This window comes from Ictalurus furcatus, chromosome 15 (assembly GCF_023375685.1).
Source record: "Ictalurus furcatus strain D&B chromosome 15, Billie_1.0, whole genome shotgun sequence".
Taxonomy (NCBI): Eukaryota; Metazoa; Chordata; class Actinopteri; order Siluriformes; family Ictaluridae; genus Ictalurus; species Ictalurus furcatus.
Window position 1 is genome coordinate 6,914,195 of NC_071269.1, and position 20,806 is coordinate 6,935,000.

A 20,806-nucleotide genomic window follows, 5' to 3' on the forward strand; every position below is an offset into this window, starting at 1 on the left:
GTGATGAAGTGGAGTTACTGTTGTCACCCCGAAGTGGATTAGTTTTCTGAAACAGCATGTCGGGAAGTGTTTTATTCCTCTTATAACACAGCAAGAAGAAGAAGAAGAAGAAGAAGAAGAAGAAGAAGAAGAACAAGAAGAAGAAGAACAAGAAGAAGAACAAGAAAAAGAACCTGTATAGGACAACAACAGTAAATTAGAGACCAGATTAGAAAAGACAACTGACAGTGGAACATCTAACGCTAAGATGTTTGACTTTTGCCCTAAGGGCTATTTTTTTTATATTTAAGCTTAAATTAGCATTTGAGATTTTGTTAAAGTATAAAATTATTCAGATCCCTCCAGAATACGTTTCATAGTTGGATTTAGAGAATCTGGTGTGTACATTTCTTTTGCTTCGTCGGCTGAAAGGTTCTTTCCATGAGTGATGTGTCATTTGCGAACGAGTCGGTTCTTTGAATCGGCTCTTTTTTTAAAAAGGGATTGTGACTCAAATTACCATTATAATATGTTTAGGGTATTTTTCCCCAGATATAAGCAATACGCCTACACTGTGATTTATAAAATACTTCCATTATGGAGCAGCATAACTTTTTTTTAATCCACCAAGGTAGACACCCATTTTTAAATCCAATTTAAAAACATCTTAATATTTTTGAGGTGTGTATTATTGAGCTGTCTTTTAATGCTTCTTCTTGTTGTTGTTTTATACATTTATTTCTTTGTTTCATTTTATTTCATTGCAGTTGACTTGACTTAGTTTTGTTGTACAGCACTTTGGCTGACACATGATGTCTTGAATGTGTGTGTTATATAAATAAAGGTGACTTAAATTAGCTTAAATCAGAGATGTTCATAAGTGTGTATGGCGAGGCATGTGTTTCACTGACGGGTGCAAAGCACTCGCACTGGAGACTCCTTCCATAAATGTTAAATAAAAATCACCTTACAGAAAATAAATAAATTGTTAATACAGAAACAATAACATATCAGACCGAGCAAGTTAATATAGGTTAATCTTGTGATTTGAATTACAGTTGGCGTCATTGTCAGGGCTGATATTATAGAAAATAAATCAACACATTCTGACCATCAGAATCGAGAATTTAACAGATCTGTGGCATGAATCGTATTTGCTCTTAGTTTCACAGCAATCACTGGTCATAATACTACAAAAACTTGACAATGATTCGTTTTGGAGTCGACTCTTACTGGTGAGTCAAATGAAAAGAGACTCACTGAAAAGAGCCGGAATTGAATTCTTATCAACGAGAGAGCGGGTACTGTGTGCTGCCATCTGTTGGCTTACCTGCCGGCGCCTTGTATCCTGCATCTGATTGGCTGAAAGGTTAGGGGGCGGGGTTTTAGCCATAACTCTGTACTACAGTTCTGTACAGCGGTAAACCAGTGCGTGCGCGCGTGTGTGTGTGCGCGCGTGTGCGCGTGTGTATTAGGAGTTTATGACGTTATTTAGTGCGTTAGTGTGACTCTTTACACGGAGCTGGGTGTACTGTAGGTGGAAGTACAGACGCTGAGGAGTCGCTTCTTTCCCAACAGGTCAGTGTTGATTTTGAATTTGACAGTGAGTTTTGTAGCTCACAGTGTGGCCTTTATGTACCTGTTCATTTTCTACAGTACTGTAGTTTGTGTTAAAACAAATCTAGTCATTAATTCAACTGACTGAAACGGAGTCGGGTTACACACACACACACACACACACACACACACACACACTTTGTATACACACCTTGCATTAATATTTACAAATATGAATGTAGCTAATAAATGCTATCCCTAACCCTAACCTTAATCACAGTAACCTAAAGGAAACATGTGGCTCTTAATTATTTAAATAAACATATATAATATAATATAATATAATATAATATAAGTAAGAAGAAAAAAATGGTTTTCTTCTATAAGCAGTTTTCTTTTTTCCTTTTCTAAAATTTATCTATTTATTTATTTAAAAACAAAATTTGCAATGCCCTGTGTTTTAATTTTAGAAATAAAACATAAATTTTGTAAAATAAGTAAGTGAAAAATAAATAAATAAATAAAGTAGATAAGTAAATGAATAAATAAATAAAGTAGGTAAGTAAATGAATAAATAAATAAATAAAGTAGGTAAATGAATAAATAAATAAATAAAGTAGGTAAGTGAGTAAATAAAAAAATAATAAAGTGGATAAGTGAATAATTTAATCAAGTAATTAAATAAGAAAGTGAGTGAATAAATAAATACTTAAAGTAGGTAAGCAAAAAAATAATGTAACTAAGTAAGTGAATAATAAATAAATAAATAAGGTAAGTAGGTAAATAAATAAATAAATAAATAGGTAAGTAAGTAAGACAAAAAATCAGGTTTCCTCACATGGGAAGTCTTTTTTAAGACATCGATTGCCTCTGTGTGTTTTAATTTGTTTAATTAAAAAATGATTTTAAAAAAATGAATAGATAAACAAGTAGTAAGTTTGGGTTTTTTTTGACCAAATTCAAGTCGGGATAGGTTTTGGATTTTATTTATTCTATTTAGACTTTTAAATGTGCTTTATAAATAAAAGTATTACTACTTTTTACGCTAAAAAAAGTAAATAAAATGTCAAAACTGTCCAAAACAATTCCTGTTCTTGTAAAGATGCTTGGCCACACCAAGATATAAAAGCATTCCCAATATACACACACACACACACACACACACACACACACACACACACACACAGGTTAAGTATCTGTTGGTACAACAATTGTCTGCTAGTTTCTGTTTGTATTCACCTTTCTATGTTTCACTACGTAGCGTCCATTATATCGTCCTTTATGTAGTGTGTCTACGAAGGGAGTCCGGAAAGGTTTGGAATTCAACCTAAAGTTATAATAATCATTTTAACCCCACAAGAATCCATAACGTACAACTGTGTACATTTTAAACCAGAGTGATAAAAGCACTAGGTCTCTGTAAAGCTCAGCAGAGATTTGTGAGCAAGTATATGTTTATTTACAGAGTAAACAGGAGAAGCAGGTGATCGCTCTGTTCCTGAGCTTCGTCTAGTGTTTAAAGAGGTGAAACGTGAAATGTTTGCAGTATGACTCCAATTTATAGAGTGAAACAGACGGGTTTGATGTGCGCTTAGCCATGTCCTGTATGTTAGGATAAAGATCAGACCGTGATGTTATAGATAACAAAAACGTAGTGTAGTCAATTGTTTCTCTTCGTGTGTGTGTGTGTGTGTTTACTGTAAATGATTGACTGAGCTTGATGACCAGCCACGATATCAAACGGTGCATGCTTCACATTCTTGGTGCTTTTTGTCGTATGTGAAGGTACACGGACATCAAGGGATGATGTTTTGTTTTTCCAAGGTGTAGATTAAGTTCCGGTTTTTCCTTTTGAAATGAATAGTTATATATGCGAATGAGATGTTGAAAACTTGGTTTGGCTTTAAAACAATAAATAAAATATTACAAAAAAAGCATTTTTACATTTACAAAAACGAGTGAACCTTTAGTCCCAAACTTGGGATCATGACACTTTTTGATTTACGAATGAGATCATGAGAGAACCTCTATCCCGCCTTTTTTGTCATTGTTGTTTTATTCACCTGTTTTACAATTTCCCATAACGAATATCGCTTGAACAACGTGCAATGTTTACGCTACTGTTTTAAAATGTCACTTGCATTCACGTATGTGCTATTTCAGTTTATATCGCACTAGTGGAGGAGTTCAGCAGTAATAATGATCAAAGTTATTCGTCCGTCTGCCTCTGCTAGATTCATCGAGTGACTCTGAACGAAATCGTAAATTATGAATCTGGAATTTTTTTACATTTCAGCTTCGCTTTCTCAGAAAATTCCCAAACGTCATTTGGGGTCTTTTTGCCTAAAATGTTTGGGAGCCGCTGATTTAATCCGAGACTTGATGAAATTCAGGGATCTAGACTATTTCATGTTTAGGAAATTAATTATAATTGCGAACAATCAATATCAACAATCATCAAATAGCTTTACAGTAGCTTTATTGTCGTGACCATATTAGATTAGCTGTTGCTGGAAAATCATGTGAAAAGGCTGAAAACCATACCAGAATATCTAAAACAGAATATCTAACTCAGAATTTTCTGTTCGTATATATCCATAGCTACGATGTAGCTACAGGTGTAACAGTTAAAACGACTGAAATGAATCAATGCAACAACAATAAACTGATTATAATTATTATAAACCAATCAGCATTGAAAAGGGATTAAAAAAAACAGTGTGTAAGAAATAATTCATATTTGTAAACTGACATGATTTAACTCGGATACGTTTAAAATGGTCCTTTGTATCAATCGGAAAATTCTAGACCGTATCATACTGCCTTATGAATCTAAATTTCTTCGTATTATATCACGTGCAAGCCTGGTGTTTACACATGTAAAAATTAATTACACTATAGCAGGAACTTATCGATTAAAGTTCTGAAGGTTGTGAGTTCAAGGCCTAGGATTTTTCGAGAGCCGCTGCTGGGACCTTTAGCAAGACTCGTAAACCTGATAATCTCAGATTGACGCTCGACTGTATTAATCTCCTGGAATATTAACTCCAGGATTGGGAAAGGCTGGTGCTAAACGGTGTAATTATCCTCCCAGGAGACTGAAATTCCACATGGTTCCATGTTGAGTGAGAGCAAAGCTCTGTAGACAGATATTATCCACAATCTCTGTTAGTTTAGACTCAGATTTAAATCCTGTCTTGAAAAATACCAAGAGATTTTTTTTTTCTTCCTCAAGCTACTCACTGAATTTAAGGAATAAATCACAAATAAGTTCATAAATAACGACTCCATATCTTTTTTACATAAGGATTCAGTATTTTAAGGTTTTGTAATATGCTGAAATCAATACAGGTTTGGTTAGCAGTTTATGCTAAGCATGATATGGTGCAATTACAGAATCAACGTGTGGTGGAAATGTTGAGATTCCTGATTTTCCGCCGTCTCTGTCATCTCTGCACTTAAACAGAAAACACTTAACAGCTACATGCTATGTCGTTAAGTCATTATCCTCGCTCATTAGCTAGATTAATATCCATATTTTCCAGCATTGTCATGACCTTACCCACTTAAACAGATTCACTTTCGAATACAGTAGCCAAAAAATTCAAATCCAGTGTGGCAATCCAATTCAAATTCAGTTCTACAAATTCAGATTCAAAACACTGCAGTGTTGGCTCATTGGCTAAAATGGCGGCGAGCCAATCTGTGCTCTGTTTGCTTTTCCTGATTCCCCGGAGTGTTTTGATTTCAAATCCGGCACATGTTGAACTACAGTTTCGATTTAATCAAATTCAGCTGCAAAATTAAATTTTCCAAATTCAAATAAAGGCATAAAAAATCAGATTTGTCCATATGAGTTTCAGATTGTAGTGGCGCATTTCTCATACCAGGCACGAAAGACGTATTGAAATTGTTCTAGAATGCACAAGACGTCTCAGAGCCACTCTAAAATGCATGAAAGACTGTTTGAAGTCATTCTAGACTGCACAAAAGTAGTCCTGTCACGATAATTACATTATCGTCTTATCAGTTCAATTCAGTTTGATTTGTATAGCGCTTCTAACAATGGACATTGTCTCAAAGCAGCTTTACAGAAATATATAAACACAGGATACAGATTTTAAGTGTGTGAATTTATCCCTATTGAGCGAGACGGTGGCGACGAAAACTTGAGAGGAACTTGACAGAACGGAACCCGTCCTCATCTGGGTAACAATGGATAGTGTGAAAGTAAAAGAAAGTTGATTATGGTTTGTTTGGAAAGTTGGAAAGTTGATGATAGTCTGTTTATTGAACTAGTCCACTGTTCACTAAAGGAGACAAGAGTGCAGAACTGCATGTGGTAATTGCAGTCCCAAGGCCATTGTACTTTCGTATTATCATACGAGATATATATATATATATATGTATATATGGACGTGACCTTGATTGTTTTTGTTGACCTCGATGTCGCCCATTGTCTTTACACATGTGTTTGTTTGCATGAGAATGAATGTCACCAACATTTTAGCCGTTCACACTGCTTCTGTCCTATCGTCTGCTCTAGGGCTGTTCGAACTTCGAATATTCCTCGAACTTAAGATGAAAATGCACAAACCGTGCATTGGAATTTAATATATGTAGCAAGTACTAGCATCAATTTTTAATTAAAGCATACTGCTTAAAAAAGGACACGCAAGATATTAACAATGCACTAACAATGTTTTCTGACGAAGAAAAATCTAGAAAGAACAGTTCTAGTGTTTCAGATAATATGGTCGTAGTCAATAACGTCGGGGATTGCGCCGCATAAGCTGCGTGAGCTGAAGCTGAACAGTGAATGAACAGTGCTAAGCTGAACCGCTGTACTAGCGGGATAATTAACTCACCCAAACACGTCCTATATACGTACGAGATTAATCAGACATTTACACACAACATAAATCTAATATTACAACTCGCTTCTGCACAAAATGACAATAATATCATTTATCGCATTTATTTCTGGGAAAAATATATCGTCCGACAAAATTAGTTATCGTGACGGGCCTACACAAAAGACCTCTGAAACGGCCAGATGTTGCATTATCCGAAATCTCCTTTATGACATCATCGCCTTATTCTTAAATTCAAATGGTCTGCATCCAGCTTTTTACTGTTATTGTTCCTTCCGTGAAACTGAGTTCTCCTAACTCACTCAATAGCTCTAGAATAAAAGGACTAGCACACAAACATTATGAGACATACAGTACAGTACATGATTGTATGAGTGCGGGTGTAGGCCTTGGAGTGCAGCCCTACTGTACCTACTCGCTCTTCAGGTTTACAGGGAGGACCGGGCCCAATGACGTGCGTGTGCGTGTGTGTGTGTGTGTGCGTGCATGTGTTCATTCTTTCAATTAACCTGGTTTATCAAGGTGAGATTGAATCCTTTTGGTATGCTGAACAACTTGAAAAGCTTCAAGCCTGCACAAACAGTGATGGCTAGTCATGTGCGTATTCCTCAAAGCTGCGCTCTTCCTGTTCGAGCTGCTCTGAAGGTTTGGATACGAACATTATGTGTTTAGTAATATAATTTACATTTGAAAATGACCTGAAACATTTCAGTTGATAAAAAACCCCCAAAATGAAATAGCTTGCTGCATAAAGTAGTTACTCTTTGATTCGCAGACTGGGATTGTCCATTGTTTTCATTATAACGTTTTGATGTTTCACAGCATTATGGTGATCTTTTGTTTGACTGCTGTTTCAAAGGCCGGTGTGGTATCTTTAGGACAATTGCATTCAAACGTCCAATAGGATTCTGATCATGTAGGTGTGTATTTAAGAAGATTTAAGGACATTGTAATAATTGTTTTAACAGAGTGATCATCAAAGGAGATGCTTTTTTTATCTTAATGCCATCTACAAGCCCAAAGTAAGAGTCGACCTAGAAAGCATGAAGGGGTGTTTCCGACATTTATAACACACTCTTAGCAACAACTCTTGTTGCTAGGGTGGCTCCCTCAATCAAGCGTCAACCTTTTGTACATTTTAGTACGTATCTTTGACGAAGAAAGGTGCATGTAGTGTAACTTTAAAGCTTTACACCGAAAAGCAAGCACTTTGAATCGTTTTTAAAGGTTTGCAACTGTATATCCACGTTTCCAGGAGAAAGATACATATTAAAGGTGCAGTATATTCACCCTTGACAACAAATGGAGTATGCAATGAAAGTCTATCGAAACCTATACTTCTTGTATCATTCAAGTGTCTTCTGTTGGTTCCTTAACATGTCAATCTTAAACATCTGCACTGTGTGTTGTAGTCTCTGAAAAGCTGTCCCTGTGATGTCACAGCCATAATACCAATAAACACGATGTCCCTAAAAAGTGTCTACGATATATGCGATGTCAATATGAGATCAACTGTCGCAACAAATCAAATGTGAAGCCTGATGTTTTATATTTCATATATTGTGTCATCTTAAATGCATTACATCATCATGCATAGGCATAGGATACTGATATCTGTATCGGTCTGATACCTTTTAGAATGGTCTGATATCATACATGTGACATAAGGAAAGCGAGCATCGCAAGTGATAGGCGGTACTTCACTTCAGCGAGCACTGAGCACTGAGGCACTCAGTCTTCCGTTGAACTTTTCCTCGTCAGTCAAGGTGCAAGTGCACTTATTTTTAAATGACCATCTTAAACATAAAACTCACAAGGAAAGTGTCAACTCTGGCGATTTGCTCAAGGAGTTCATTACTAGCAGCACATAACTGCAACCAACATAAACGGAGCTAAATAAAATATTCCGTGAAGTCCCTGATGGTGGAATATTGAATAGGTTACTCACTTTTTGTATCAGTATCGTTTACTGGTGAGAACCAAAAAACATGTACTCCTATTTATACTCATGTTATCCATGCATCCGTGATCATTCATATTTATGTTTTAAGTAAGGATTTAAGTCAAGGATATGGATGAGCAGTTAAAGTTTGTGGGGTTCGAACTCACAACCTTCCGATCCTCAGAACAGAAACCGATGAGAATTTGGAAACCTTTCTTGCTTAACTACAGCTCAGAAACAATACAAAGAGCAAACGCACAATGGCATATAATGTACACAGCTTATTTTTTTCCTGCTCGGAATAGGGTGTAGTCTGCAATGAGACATCCAGCTCCCCAAGTCCTAGACATTTTAATTGTACAATTAAAAAGGTGCAGCCATGCAAACGCTAAAACAGACCAAAGTATGAAAACACCCTTATGTGAACTTGTGAAGGTGTAGGGTGTGGCTTCTTTGCAGGTTTTGCAAGCACATAAGCGTGTGACAGATTTCTCAACCTTTGTATAATTACCAAATTATGATCACCATGCTCGGATATGCTCATATTACATAGCAAAGGAATAAAACGAGAGCTTTAATATGAGTATCTCTGTGTGCTTTACTCCCCAACCCCCCCCCACAGTGTGGCGCCTTTACTGAAGGTGCAGGTGGCGCTCGATTCTTCATCGCTTCTCATGTGCAGTGCCGATGCGTGACTCCTCGCCATGCGACTCTGTGTCAGGATCATCACTCAGCATGAACAGTGCAGGCAGCTGTGACAGCGTGATCAGCATCAACTCGGGCTATGTGAGTATGAATTATAGAGAATCATAGTAAATGTCAGTGAGATGGATTTTTATACGAATGTTATATATGAAGATTTATACCTAGACAAGTCAACGGGACCGACGAGAGTTCTCGAGTTGAATGAGAAAACTTGTGTTGTTTTCATATATTTCATAATGACTTGAAAGGAAACGATCCAAATCAAATTCATAAACAAAGAGAAATAAGACTAGCGATTTGATTAGGAGAAAAGTTTTGGCACCCTATAAAAAGAGGAAGCGGTAGTGTGTCTGTGGTAGCTGACTCCATTACTGGAGATTTTAATTACCTGTGAGTTTTGAACTTACATTTACATTTACATTTATTCACTTAGCAGACGCTTTTATCCAAAGCGACTTACAAATGAGAAAAATACAAGCAAAGCGATATATCAAGCAGAGAACAATACAAGTAGTGCTACCATACAAGATCCATTAATTGGGTTCCAGAAGAAGCAAAGTGCACAGAGTAGAGGTGTAAGTGCAATTTTTTTTTTTTTTTTTTTTTTTTTTTTTAATGAGTTGGTTAGGTGTTCACGGAAGAGGTGGGTCTTTTATGGAGTTTTGTGGGCGTTACTAAATCAATGACCATGCTTGGTAGTTTATGGCCGTTCTGTAAAATTGGAAAAAATCTGGTTGCCACGTTGAAAACAGAATTGTCTCGTACGATATGGGAGCAGTAATAGTCCAGCACACTTTGGTTTGCACTCGAAAAGGAAGTTAGGAGGTGGTGTTACAAACACTGGGTTAGTTTGTGTATTCATCTGGGAGATAAGAAAGGCAAATATCAGTCTTTCTGGTCCGTTGCTCATTTTTACTGGCTTGTTGCAAAACAAGGATACATTGTGATATCTAAAGTCCTAGCACACACTGTATGTGACAAGTAAATGTCACTACACCTGGAAATGTTTCCAGGAAAGTACTTTTTAAAACAATTGCTTGAAATTAGATAACATGCCATATAAATGCAGGCTCCACAGCAAGGTAACAAAAAAAATGGAGCAGAAGAAAGATCAGAAAGACAAATGTTTGGCAAAGGTTAGACTGGTTTTGTAGCTTTCTTGAAAGTGTTACTTCAAGAATTTTACTGTTACTTCAGGTTTTTGGCCAAGTGACTTTACCGCCTACCTGCATCTCCTTACCAGCGTTTTCCCACTGCTCTGACTAGATGACATCCCTACGACAGTTACTAGTGAATTTATTAAACTAGTCAACCAGTCTGAAGTAAAGCATACTTTATATTCCTGTCCACTCATGGCAGAGTGACGACAGTATGGAGCATCTTTCTGCTGAGGAGCGCGCATGTCTCATGTTCCTGGAGGAAACCATTGAGTCTCTGGAGGTGGAGAACGACAGTGGCATTTCAAATGATGAACCAGACCACCAGTCTTGCAATCTGACATATAAGATGGCTCACCTTAGCTCTATTAGCCAAGTTAATCCAAAGGGTGAGTATGAAGGGCTGCATGAGCACACATTATAGTATCTGCTAAAAACTACAGGAGGTAACAAAGAAAGCCTTCAAAATCTTTGCTAATGAAGACATACAGTAAAGGTTTACTTGTGTCTCGGCTCCAATTTATCATAAATTTTACTGAATGAGTTAGTGTACAATAGAACGGCCATAAAGTAGAATCTGTGAAGAACTCAATAAAAGTCTTGTTCAAGTCTTGTTCTAGTCTTGTTATTTTGTTCATGTTTATCACATTTCTCTCTATTTTCTCTCCACCTGTTTGTCTTTCAGAGCTATCGGTCCATGACAATCCCAATAAAGTTTTGGGAAAAGACCATAAACCCCACAAATTGCTAGTTCCGACTCCACTAGTTTTAGCCAACGGTAATGCCAAATTACTGAAAAAAACTGATTTCTCTACGTCTGCACCAAAACCAGCTGTACTAGTTAAAACACCTAAAACCGCTTCATTAAACTCTCACCAGTCTTCAGCGTTAATGACTTCTGCAAGTGGAATTACTATATCAGCTCCAAATCCTGGGAGACACGAACCCAATTCTTACGCATCCAGCAAGCTGACTGATTTGCCACCTTCTTTTATACCTGAGCCTCCAGTCAAACCTGACTCTTCAAATGGTGCTCTAGCCAAAGACCACCCTCCTAAGAGTAATCTCGATCCAAGGTCAGATCAAAATCAAAAGAGTGTTTCATCCAAAACGCAGATGGAGCTGCTTCCTCCTCCTTCAGACTTTATGGATGCGCCAGTACTCCTTCCACCAGTACACACTCCACCAGCAGGACAAAGCCAAGCCCAAACCTCAACTCAACTTTCCTCAAAGCTTGCATCCCAATTCCCATCACAGCCAAGTCAAAGTGAAAGCATGCCAATCGCCCCTCCTCCGGGTTTTGACGGACATATCGAAACAAACAAGCCTCTAACAGCACTGTCTCCAAATGAACTAGACAAGTTGCGCAAAAAAGCTTCAATGAAGAAAGCCCCTGAAAAAGTACCAGTAGTTCTGGTAAAACCTGGCCATAATGTGTCAGACCAGGCAAATTCTCCAACCTTTGATCCAGATACCAGTTCAGTTACAGCAGTGGAATATGGAGAACCTAAAAGCCCACCCATTGTGGCACCCAAACCCAAAAAACTGCCTTCCAACATTGTCCTAAAAAACCACAAAGATGCCACACCAGGTCATTCCTTTGTTTCACCAGGTGATTGTATGATGATCAACAAGCAGAAGGTTCACCTGGAAGCTCTGAAGAAACTAGGCTTGCTGAAGAGTGATGAGATCAACTCAGGCCTCTGCACCAGTCCACCACTCAAGGCCTCTCCACAGACTTCCTTTAACAAGAGCACTTCTGCAGCATCACCTTCTGCAGAACCTACTGCTGATTCTGTCCTTGTGCATGCCGAGCACCATGCAGTAGTTGAGGCACAAGGCAAAACGCAGTTTTCATTTTTACCCGTACACCCTGAAAAAGGAGAAAAAGAAAATCTGTTGATCACAAGGTCACAGAGTCCAAAACCCTTTGAAATGAAATCAGCATCCACGGAGCGATCGGGCGTAGGACTGAAAAGCCTTGCACTCGAGAACCCCTCACAGTCAACAAGCCAGGAAGAGAGTCCCGAAAATTTGGCACTTCCACTTCTGCAAAATAACAGACCTCGATGTGCTTCTGAGGGAAACTGGAAAGACTTTAGTCATGACCAGATATCTTCTGGATCAAACAGAGAACCAGAGCTCAGGAGATCTCTTCACATCCCTGCTCCATCACTGGCACAACCAAAGATTGAGTCCTCGAAGTCTCTTCGGTCACATGGCATCAGCGTGGTCATCTCCCCACAGAGTAAAAACAGCGAGGACCGCAAGCAGGCTCTGATGAGGTTGGGACTGATCAAAGACTAAGCTTTAAAAATGCTTTCGAAACAGACTGTATATTTGACTTCTGGGTCAATATTACTTTCCAAAATAAGAATGCTCATCCAAGACCAGTATATATCTTTTACTTTCTAATCTTTAGACTGGAATGGGGAGGCTATGGTGTAGCACTTTTACTCTAGACAGGTTTCCAGCCTTGGTCCAGGAGAGCCCTCTGTCCTCTTTGAATTCTTGAATGTTCTGGACGTGTTGGATTTTTTTTTTTTTTTTTTTTTTTTTTGCTTTGGTGGATATGTGTTAATATTTAGCAAGTATAGAAGTTAATTGTGGATGAATTGTGATTCTACTAGTGTGCCTGCTGCTACATTATTTCTAGTTGAAATAATGTTAATTCATTAGTTGAAGTATCTGTTTGGAAATTGAAGGATAATTACAAATGTCTATACTAAAATGCTTAGTAGTAGGTGTTTCCATTAGTAGACAGCCCTTACACTCATAGTGAGCAAGTTACCCTGCTGTTTTTTTTTTCTTTCTTAGAGAGGTCTTCATTATTGAAAACAAGGACTAGAGTGCATTTGACACCAATGCTCAGTCGGAACATTGCTTAGCAATGATATTCAAACTGTTCTTAATTGTCCTACAAGCCTTGTTTCAAGGATGCACTTATTCTCTTTTGAACAGCACTTTATTATGCATGCATGAAAAAAATCTATGAATACATTCATTAATAAACTTCTCATTCTCGATTGCATTATCTGTGAGCTTTATTATTAGTACTAAAATGTCAGGAGCTTGAAATCTTCATGGTGTCTGTTCACATACCACCATCGGTAGGAGAGCTGATGTAGGATCAGTTTGTTTCCATAAGCACAAGAGGAACCTGATTTGAAACCATCCACGAGTGCCAGTACAGACAAGGGCATTATCAGGGTGTGATACAATTATCTCCAGGTTGTTCAGGCACTGACTCACACGCAAAGCCTTCGTCCTCGAAAAAAATCTGCTGATCCATGTTTTTCATTTCAACACAACTCCGGCATACTCAGGGTTCTTTTCGTGGTTTCAGCAGGTCGCAATCCTGGAGAAACCAGTCAGACCTGATTCGAGGCACCAGGTCTTTATGGTTTTAAGTCAGTGTTCTGTAACATTACCCCTGTCTCTCACCTTGTAATTCACGTTGCTGTTTTAACACGCATTTAAGATGTCCGACTTTCTAAAGACCTCATTCATTTTGGAAATGTACAATGATGTCACACTTGATGTTGAAACTCGACACGTAAAACCTCCCATTTAAAGTTGTCCTTCTGCTTTTCCTTTGTATAGAGGGAATTGTTTTTTCTTCCTCTCACCTTTTTTGGTCTGCAGATTTTGGGGTTTTTACAAATCTAACACAACACTTAAAACGACTTAAAATTTTTCTTACATACTTGAGCATTTTGTTATTTGGCTCTACAATTCAAATAGCGATTGACTACTGTTAGGATTTCTGTAAAACAGTGTTGTACGCCTAAATGGATACCAAATTCGAGTTATTTAAAAGAAACTGTGAGAGCTATTCAGTGCTACGCAGGCACACAAAAATGAGGACTTGTACTTCTACAGCGTTGTAGTGTCCTCTAGTGGATTTGTAAGTGTACCACTAGTGAGTCTTCTTATTACTTGGTCCTCTAGTGCAGGGGTGTCAAACTTAAATTCTGTCCCAAGGACTTCCAAATTCAAAGTCTATACAAACTGTATACTGTATATATTATTTCATGTTTTTTTTTGTTTGTGAATGAATGAATGAATGTATTCCTTTGTTTTTGATCACATTTTATAGGATACCAGCTGTGATGAGAAACAGGATTAGCCAATTGTGGTGATGATTTTTTTTTTCCTGTTTCTGTCTAAAAGCTGTTCACCAGATAGATACACTATAGCTGTTGATTTTAACCCACGTTTCAGCACTGATCCAAAACAACGATCCAAAACATTCGTCCAAATCTACACAAAACTGGCCTCAGAATCGAGCTTTTTCAAGACGTGTGCATCCCAGTCCACTGAACTAAACCCCGTTGAGCACCTGTGGACTGAACTGAAAAGGAGCGTCTACAAGAGACAACCTAGAACCCTGAAGGATCTGGAGAGATTCTGTGTCGAGGAATCTCGGTTTCCTCACTCTGTATCCTCAGAAGAATCAATGCTGTTATGTTGACAAAGATTTTTACAAAGGATTATATCGCAGAGCCTTTCTTACAGTAAATTTTCTTCAATTAAAGGTTAGAAGCTTATTTGTTAATTAACCTTGTTTTTGTTTTTTTTCTAATTTGAATCTTATTTGTCTCGTAGCAGTTCCTAGATGCTTTCTCGTACATCTAGACTAATACAGTACAGTACATAGCCTATGTTTGACAATGGTTTTGGAAGGTAAGTGTGCTTGAGAAGATGTGGACCACTTTTCCTGTCCTCATAATTCAGTTCATAATCTTCTGTAATGAATGAGTGCTGGTGATAGAACTGCACAAATGTTTTCAAAAATCGTTACACAAATACTGCTACTGATAAGCCTCGGCTTTCCGTTATTGTTAATAATAGTCGTGACTTGCACTCTTAAATGTGAGTTGAAAATTGCCAGCTGATAAAACCTGTGGTCCAGGGACCATATTTAAATAGCATCTAAGGCTAAATGTAGCTCTTAACTGGTTGAGATGTTAGCTTGATTCTGAACATTAGACTTTGTTGCTGCTCGTTGTCATCGCTTTAGGAAAAGGAAGTGACAAGTTTGGCCGTGAGGTTTCATTACAACACTCCGGCGTGCTCTGAGCCCACACAAGAGGACTGGGATGATGAGTAACGCCAGTGGCCTGCTGATTTGGTTTATGTCTCACAGCTGCTCCTTCCAGCTCCTCAGCGTGAGACCTCTTGCACACATACAATAACCACAATAACGCTTGTGGTTGACTAGCAATCTCCTTAATAACTCCCACCGAGGTCTGCACTAATGGCTAAACAGTGGGTCGGATATTTGCGGGCTTCATGCTGAGGCTGGAGACAGTTCTGATACTTGTATCATTATTGTATTTCCTTTGTTTGTTGATTTTATTGTACCATGTAGGGACATAAAAGCTTTACTTTGCTCATAGGTTTGAGTTTGACCAACGTCTGGGATGACACAAGAGACTGCATGGTACTCAGTGAGACTTTCACCTTTGATGACGAAGTGTGTTGGACAGATGTTTTTCAGAAATGAGTAATATCTCAAATCTCCAATATCTGGAGAAAAGTTTCCACTGATGTGGGGGAAAAAATCATAAACGTTTCATACGCTAACCCATCTGAAATAATAGTGGAGGTTAAGGGTGAGAAAGTGTTCACAGCTGTAGCTTTTCTCTTAAGACTCCTAAGACATGAATGTATGACATTTATTCAAATCATTTTTTTGTTTATTAGAATTCTTACTTGTTTTGTGCATTTTTGTGAAGTGATGTACACTTCAGTACATCGTACATACTTTTATTTGTAAATCCTTTTGTCTTGACGGTAAAAGTTAGAAAATTTGCCACAAAAATTCGGAAATTAACAATGTAATATTTGTTCAATGAGGAATTTTCCATCCTAAATCATTTTCTCCTGATTTAACTCGCTTCCATTGCTGTGGCAAAAATCTAACTTCCTATTACCTTAAAATATAATCATTAAAATGATTATTTTTGCATTAATGTGTGACTCCATTTAACATCTCATGCCTGAAATGTCCTTTTCCATGAGTCCTCCATTATAGGTTATGAAAAATACGTTGCAGTTAATTCAGTCAACATCAACACTGTTACCTGAACACATTTACCCCTTTTGAAATATTTAGAACATTCCACAAGTCGCATGTTCAACAGAAACAGTACAGGAAGTGATCATCTGAATTTCTTGAAGATCACTGGAAGAAGAAATGTAAGTTCTCCCTTTCATTTGTATTCCTTTTCAATTATACTGTGATTTTGACTGACCTGAAATGCTCGTGCCCTTAGCATGGATGCTAGTTAACAGCATTTTTTAGTAGTTTTTAAGAGTTTTTAATAATTCTATGCCAAAAACTCAACTCTGCTACTTATTTAAGAGTTTGGCAAATAAACCTTGTAAAAATAAATAAATAAATTAATTAATTAAATAATTAATTAAAAAAAAGAAAGAAAGAAAGAGAAAAAAAGAGGTGGGATTGTTACATTGGATTATTAAATGATTAAATTAACATTTTCTTAGATTCTAAGTTGGAAAATGATCAAGATAGAATTACATTATCAAGGGGTACATTTAAAATGAGCTAGATAGCTAGCTAATGTTTAGAAACCACTATAATTATTCAAAGATGTTTGCTAGCTAGCAAACGTACTGGGAGTATTAGCTAGCTAAGAACATGAATTCTCACCTTATCCAGGTTTAGTCTGTTTAGCTCGCTAACGCTCAAGCTCAATTTGATTAACTAACAAGCTAATATTACTGTTAAGACACTTGCTAGTTGTCTGATTAAAAAATACTTTACCTTAAGTGAGTCAATAACTCATGTAGTTGTATTTTTTTTCTTTCTTAAGAGTTGGAAAGGTTTGACTTTTAAGACAAACAAAGGTTTAAGTTGTGGAACCATATGTTTGTGAATGAACATACAGGGTATTTGGTAAATAGGTAGTTATCCAGTTAATGTTTGGAAAAGGCTAAAAGGTTCAAGATTTTAGCAATCTCATCCCTGTGGTTCTTCCTCCTCTTTCTTGACCTCCCACACACCCACACACCCTCTCAGACAGATCATCAGGATGACTACCAATCCTCAGCAGATTACCTACACTGATTACTTCTGCACGTAATTTCATATCATCAGACGTTTACAGGCCTTTTCTTTATTTCAGAGATGAAAGATGGAGATTAGAGCCTTGCTCTGTGATTCAGCACCAGCATGTAATCAGCAAAGTAGGACTGCTGACCCAGCTGGAGATAATGAAGGAACTTTGGCTAAATATATATATATATATTTTTTAAAAAACTTTACACTGGGGCCAAATCAGATAGTAAGCCCACATCAATTAGAGGTTAAACTCTGTAGAAATGACATCATGCTTTTATCAGGCATTTCATCATAAGCAGCTGTTTTGAGCAATTTTGTTTGGGTGTTTCACCTCTAGAGGTCACTATGATATACACTTGACTCAGACCTCAACCTATTGGGTGTTTAATAACCACAAAATCACTGCTCCATCTGATACACTGCAGCGCCAGCAATACACACAAGACTGGAGGACTGATGGATCCCAACTCAAATAATATTTGGTCAGTGGATGTTTCTTGTGATGGTCAGAGTAGAACTTGTACAGAGATGGGTATAGAATCTTGCTTTTACAATTTTTCAATTTAAATTTCAATTCAATTTAAATAATTTTAAATTGAGTTTGAATTTTGTGGTTTCCAAATGATCTGAAACTAAACTTAATTTCCCAAAAAATTATCTGAAATTAAATCTCATAGTTTCCAAATGATCTGAAACTAAATCTCATGGTTTCCAAATGATCTTAAACTAAATTTCATGTTTTCCAAATGACCTGAAACTACATTTCATGGTTTCCAAATGATCTGAAATTAAATATAATGTTTTCCAAATGATCTGAAGCTAAATCTCATGGTTTCCAAATGATCTTAAACTAAATTTCATGTTTTCCAAATGATCTGAAACTACATTTCATGGTTTCCAAATGATCTGAAATTAAATGTAATGTTTTCCAAATGATCTGAAACTAAATCTCATGGTTTCCAAATAATCTGAAACTAAATTTAATGGTTTCTAAATAATCTGAAACTAAATTTCATGGCTTCTAAATAATCTTAAACTAAGTTTTGTGGTTTCCAAATGATATGAAATTAAATTTCATACTTAAGTGTATAAGATTCAACATTTGAAATTCAAAATCATCTATGTGTATAAAAAAATCTACAAAAAAAGAGCATTCTTTCTTTCTCTATTAACTATTTATTTATTTATTTATTTATTTATTTATTTATTAAATTAACTTCCAAAATGACATCTGAGTAACTTGCAGGCAGGCAAACACAAAACCCTTAATAACCTAATATTAATAACATTCCGGTTCAGATTACCTACAAAATGACCAATACAGCAGGTTTAACCTGATAAAATGGCCTGTGGTTGTAAGTCGATGGTTCCTACAGGCAACACATTGTATATGGTAGAAAATGCACTTTTAGCCACTTTGAGACTAATCAGGAAGATTTGATCAAGTCTGAGGTGATAAAAAAAATCACACAAATAAAGAAAATAGGAACTGGTTACACTAAATTACCCACTCATACCGCGTGTTCCCGGGACAGGCACTGGGGTCCACCATGACCCTGACCAGGATAAAGTGCTTACTAAAGATAAATGAATGAATGTTTTACTGCATTAGGAGATCTACCTGCAGTTTGTGCTTGATGCCAGGGACAAGACTCTGGCCTGAACTCAAACGTTTGCCTCCTCAAGAGATAAGAAGTGAGATCACCGAGACTGCAGAATCTCCCTGGTGTGTGTGGGATGAAAAATAAAATGTATATTTTTAAAATGTATATTAATCTAATCTAAAACGTTTGGGGGACACACTTGGGTTCTAGGTGAGGCAACTGAAACCAAAACAAAAGGCCCTGGATTTGTAAAGTGGGCCCTCATGTGGAACGCCAACCTGCCCATAAACATAGCAAATCATTTTTTTGTTTTCGCAAACATTTGCTTTTCTAAAAATTATTTACCTCCTCATTTGGAACTACCTACAAATGATCTACAGGCATTTTTAACCCATTCATTCAGATAACAGTTCAAACAAATAAACAAATAGTCATTAAATCAGCTAAATTAAACAGATATCTTGGTAACGTAAACATAAAGTTTCCTCATAAATCCCTATGGCAAGGAAATTCCTTTACAGGAAAGATTCCAAGCCGAAATCCTCTTTAACTAGCCAAAGAACTCTTGAGGATCCCTTTAGGTAGTTACCTTCAATTCCAGATTAGCTGCTCACCACTGAGTTTGTTCCACCATATCTGATTATATTTTATAATTCATAGAGGAAGTGTCGCTGTTTTTAAACAAATTATTATTACTCCAAATATTTAATTATTCCCCAAACCATGTTCATTCCGTAGGTTCCTCACGGACACCCTTTCTACTCGGAAACCATCTTCCACCTTCTCTTCACAGCACTTGTATGTACATTTACAGTACTTGTACATTGTATGAATGTACTCGTCCATTAAAATGTGTTAACCCAAAAACAAAAGAAAGGATGCCCATCCGTCCCAGGATACCCAAGTGTTATTAATAACATTTATGGATCTTGTAATATGCTTGTGTACGTTTGTGGTTCTTGTAATTTTGCACAAAATGAACTTTGTGGCGTGCCTCAGATTTGGATAGACACCAAAAAAACACCATAGAGAATTTCATTTAAATAAGCAGCGACAAGCCGGACACTTCACCCAAGATTGGAGCTACACTGGGATTTTGCTTGACAAAAGGTGAGTGTGTTTCATTGCTATTTATTTTTATTATTTATTTATTTGTTTATTTATTCCTTTAAACCTGCTAAGATCCTAAATGACTGACAGGAGACGCATCCAAACACAAACAAGCATTTGGGACCGCAAGTCAGTTTTCCAAACGGGTATTCTTAACAAATCAATCCTTATAATTTGATCAAAAACAAAAACAATGGATCATGTTCTACATATCGTTCACGTAATTTATATCTAGCCGGGGGGGGGGGGGGGGGGTCAACTACAGCACCTTTAAACTTTTTGCACGTGAGACTGTGTTGATAAATTTAGGGTTGTTTTTGGCCCTTTTGGTCTTCCAGAGTCAGGTCCATTGATCGCGCACGGTCTCGGAGAGTCTGACCTCTCGCGCCCACGGAAGCCGTGTCCATGGCAACCCCCACTTCGGGCGATTGTGAATTCCTCCCGGGGAAAAAATAGGGGGGTGAGAGAGAGACGGGATCACTGCCTGATCCTTCCTCCTCCCCCTTCGTCGGTGCGCTCTCTCTCTCTCTCTCTTTCTCTCTCTCTCTCCTCTGCCTCTCTCCCATACAAACTGTTCGGAGGCGAACATGAACAGTGACGCGCGCTCCTGTGCTCGCGCTGAACGCGGTGGTCGCTCCTCTGTCGCGAGCCGGACGCTGTAACGGAGAGGATTCACGCACAGGGAATAACGTCCACGCTTGCACGAGCGTTCCTGAGCCTGAACTCCAAACTCAGACCCGGGATAGAAGTCCGGTTCGTTCTCTTCCTCTTCTTCTTCTTCTTCGGTC

The 20,806-nt window shown here is 37.5% G+C and overlaps 2 protein-coding genes across 4 annotated transcripts in view; both read left to right on the forward strand.

Annotated features, from left to right (window-relative positions):
• Positions 1-1,260: 1,260 nt before the first annotated feature.
• LOC128619520 (specifically androgen-regulated gene protein) lies at positions 1,261-14,772 on the forward strand. 2 transcript variants are annotated; one of them, XM_053643742.1, is made up of 4 exons: positions 1,261-1,557; positions 8,975-9,138; positions 10,417-10,603; positions 10,900-14,772. In XM_053643742.1, the coding sequence occupies exons 2-4, from the start codon at positions 9,040-9,042 to the stop codon at positions 12,519-12,521; spliced, it is 1,908 nt and encodes a 635-aa protein (XP_053499717.1). In that variant the 5' UTR covers positions 1,261-1,557; positions 8,975-9,039; the 3' UTR covers positions 12,522-14,772. The 2 variants fall into 2 exon arrangements, with proteins under 2 accessions (XP_053499717.1, XP_053499718.1); XM_053643743.1 differs by lacking the exon at positions 1,261-1,557 and having other exon boundaries at positions 9,051-9,138; positions 10,255-10,603.
• Positions 14,773-20,356: 5,584 nt separating this feature from the next.
• Positions 20,357-20,806, forward strand: part of scube3 (signal peptide, CUB domain, EGF-like 3) — a 93,424-nt gene continuing 92,974 nt past the window's right edge. For both annotated transcript variants that reach the window (XM_053643016.1, XM_053643017.1), the window contains exon 1: positions 20,357-20,806. This exon is cut by the window's right edge and continues 130 nt beyond it. The gene's annotated coding sequence lies outside the window, so the exon portion shown is untranslated.

What these genes read in the sequence shown, in the direction of transcription:
- LOC128619520 (XM_053643742.1), top strand. Translation starts at nt 9,040, where the DNA reads ATGCGTGACTCCTCGCCATGCGACTCTGTGTCAGGATCATCACTCAGC. An exon ending in TCAGCATCAACTCGGGCTAT is followed by an intron (nt 9,139 to 10,416) that starts GTGAGTATGAAT and finishes CACTCATGGCAG; the next exon opens with AGTGACGACAGTATGGAGCA. An exon ending in TAGCCAAGTTAATCCAAAGG is followed by an intron (nt 10,604 to 10,899) that starts GTGAGTATGAAG and finishes TTTGTCTTTCAG; the next exon opens with AGCTATCGGTCCATGACAAT.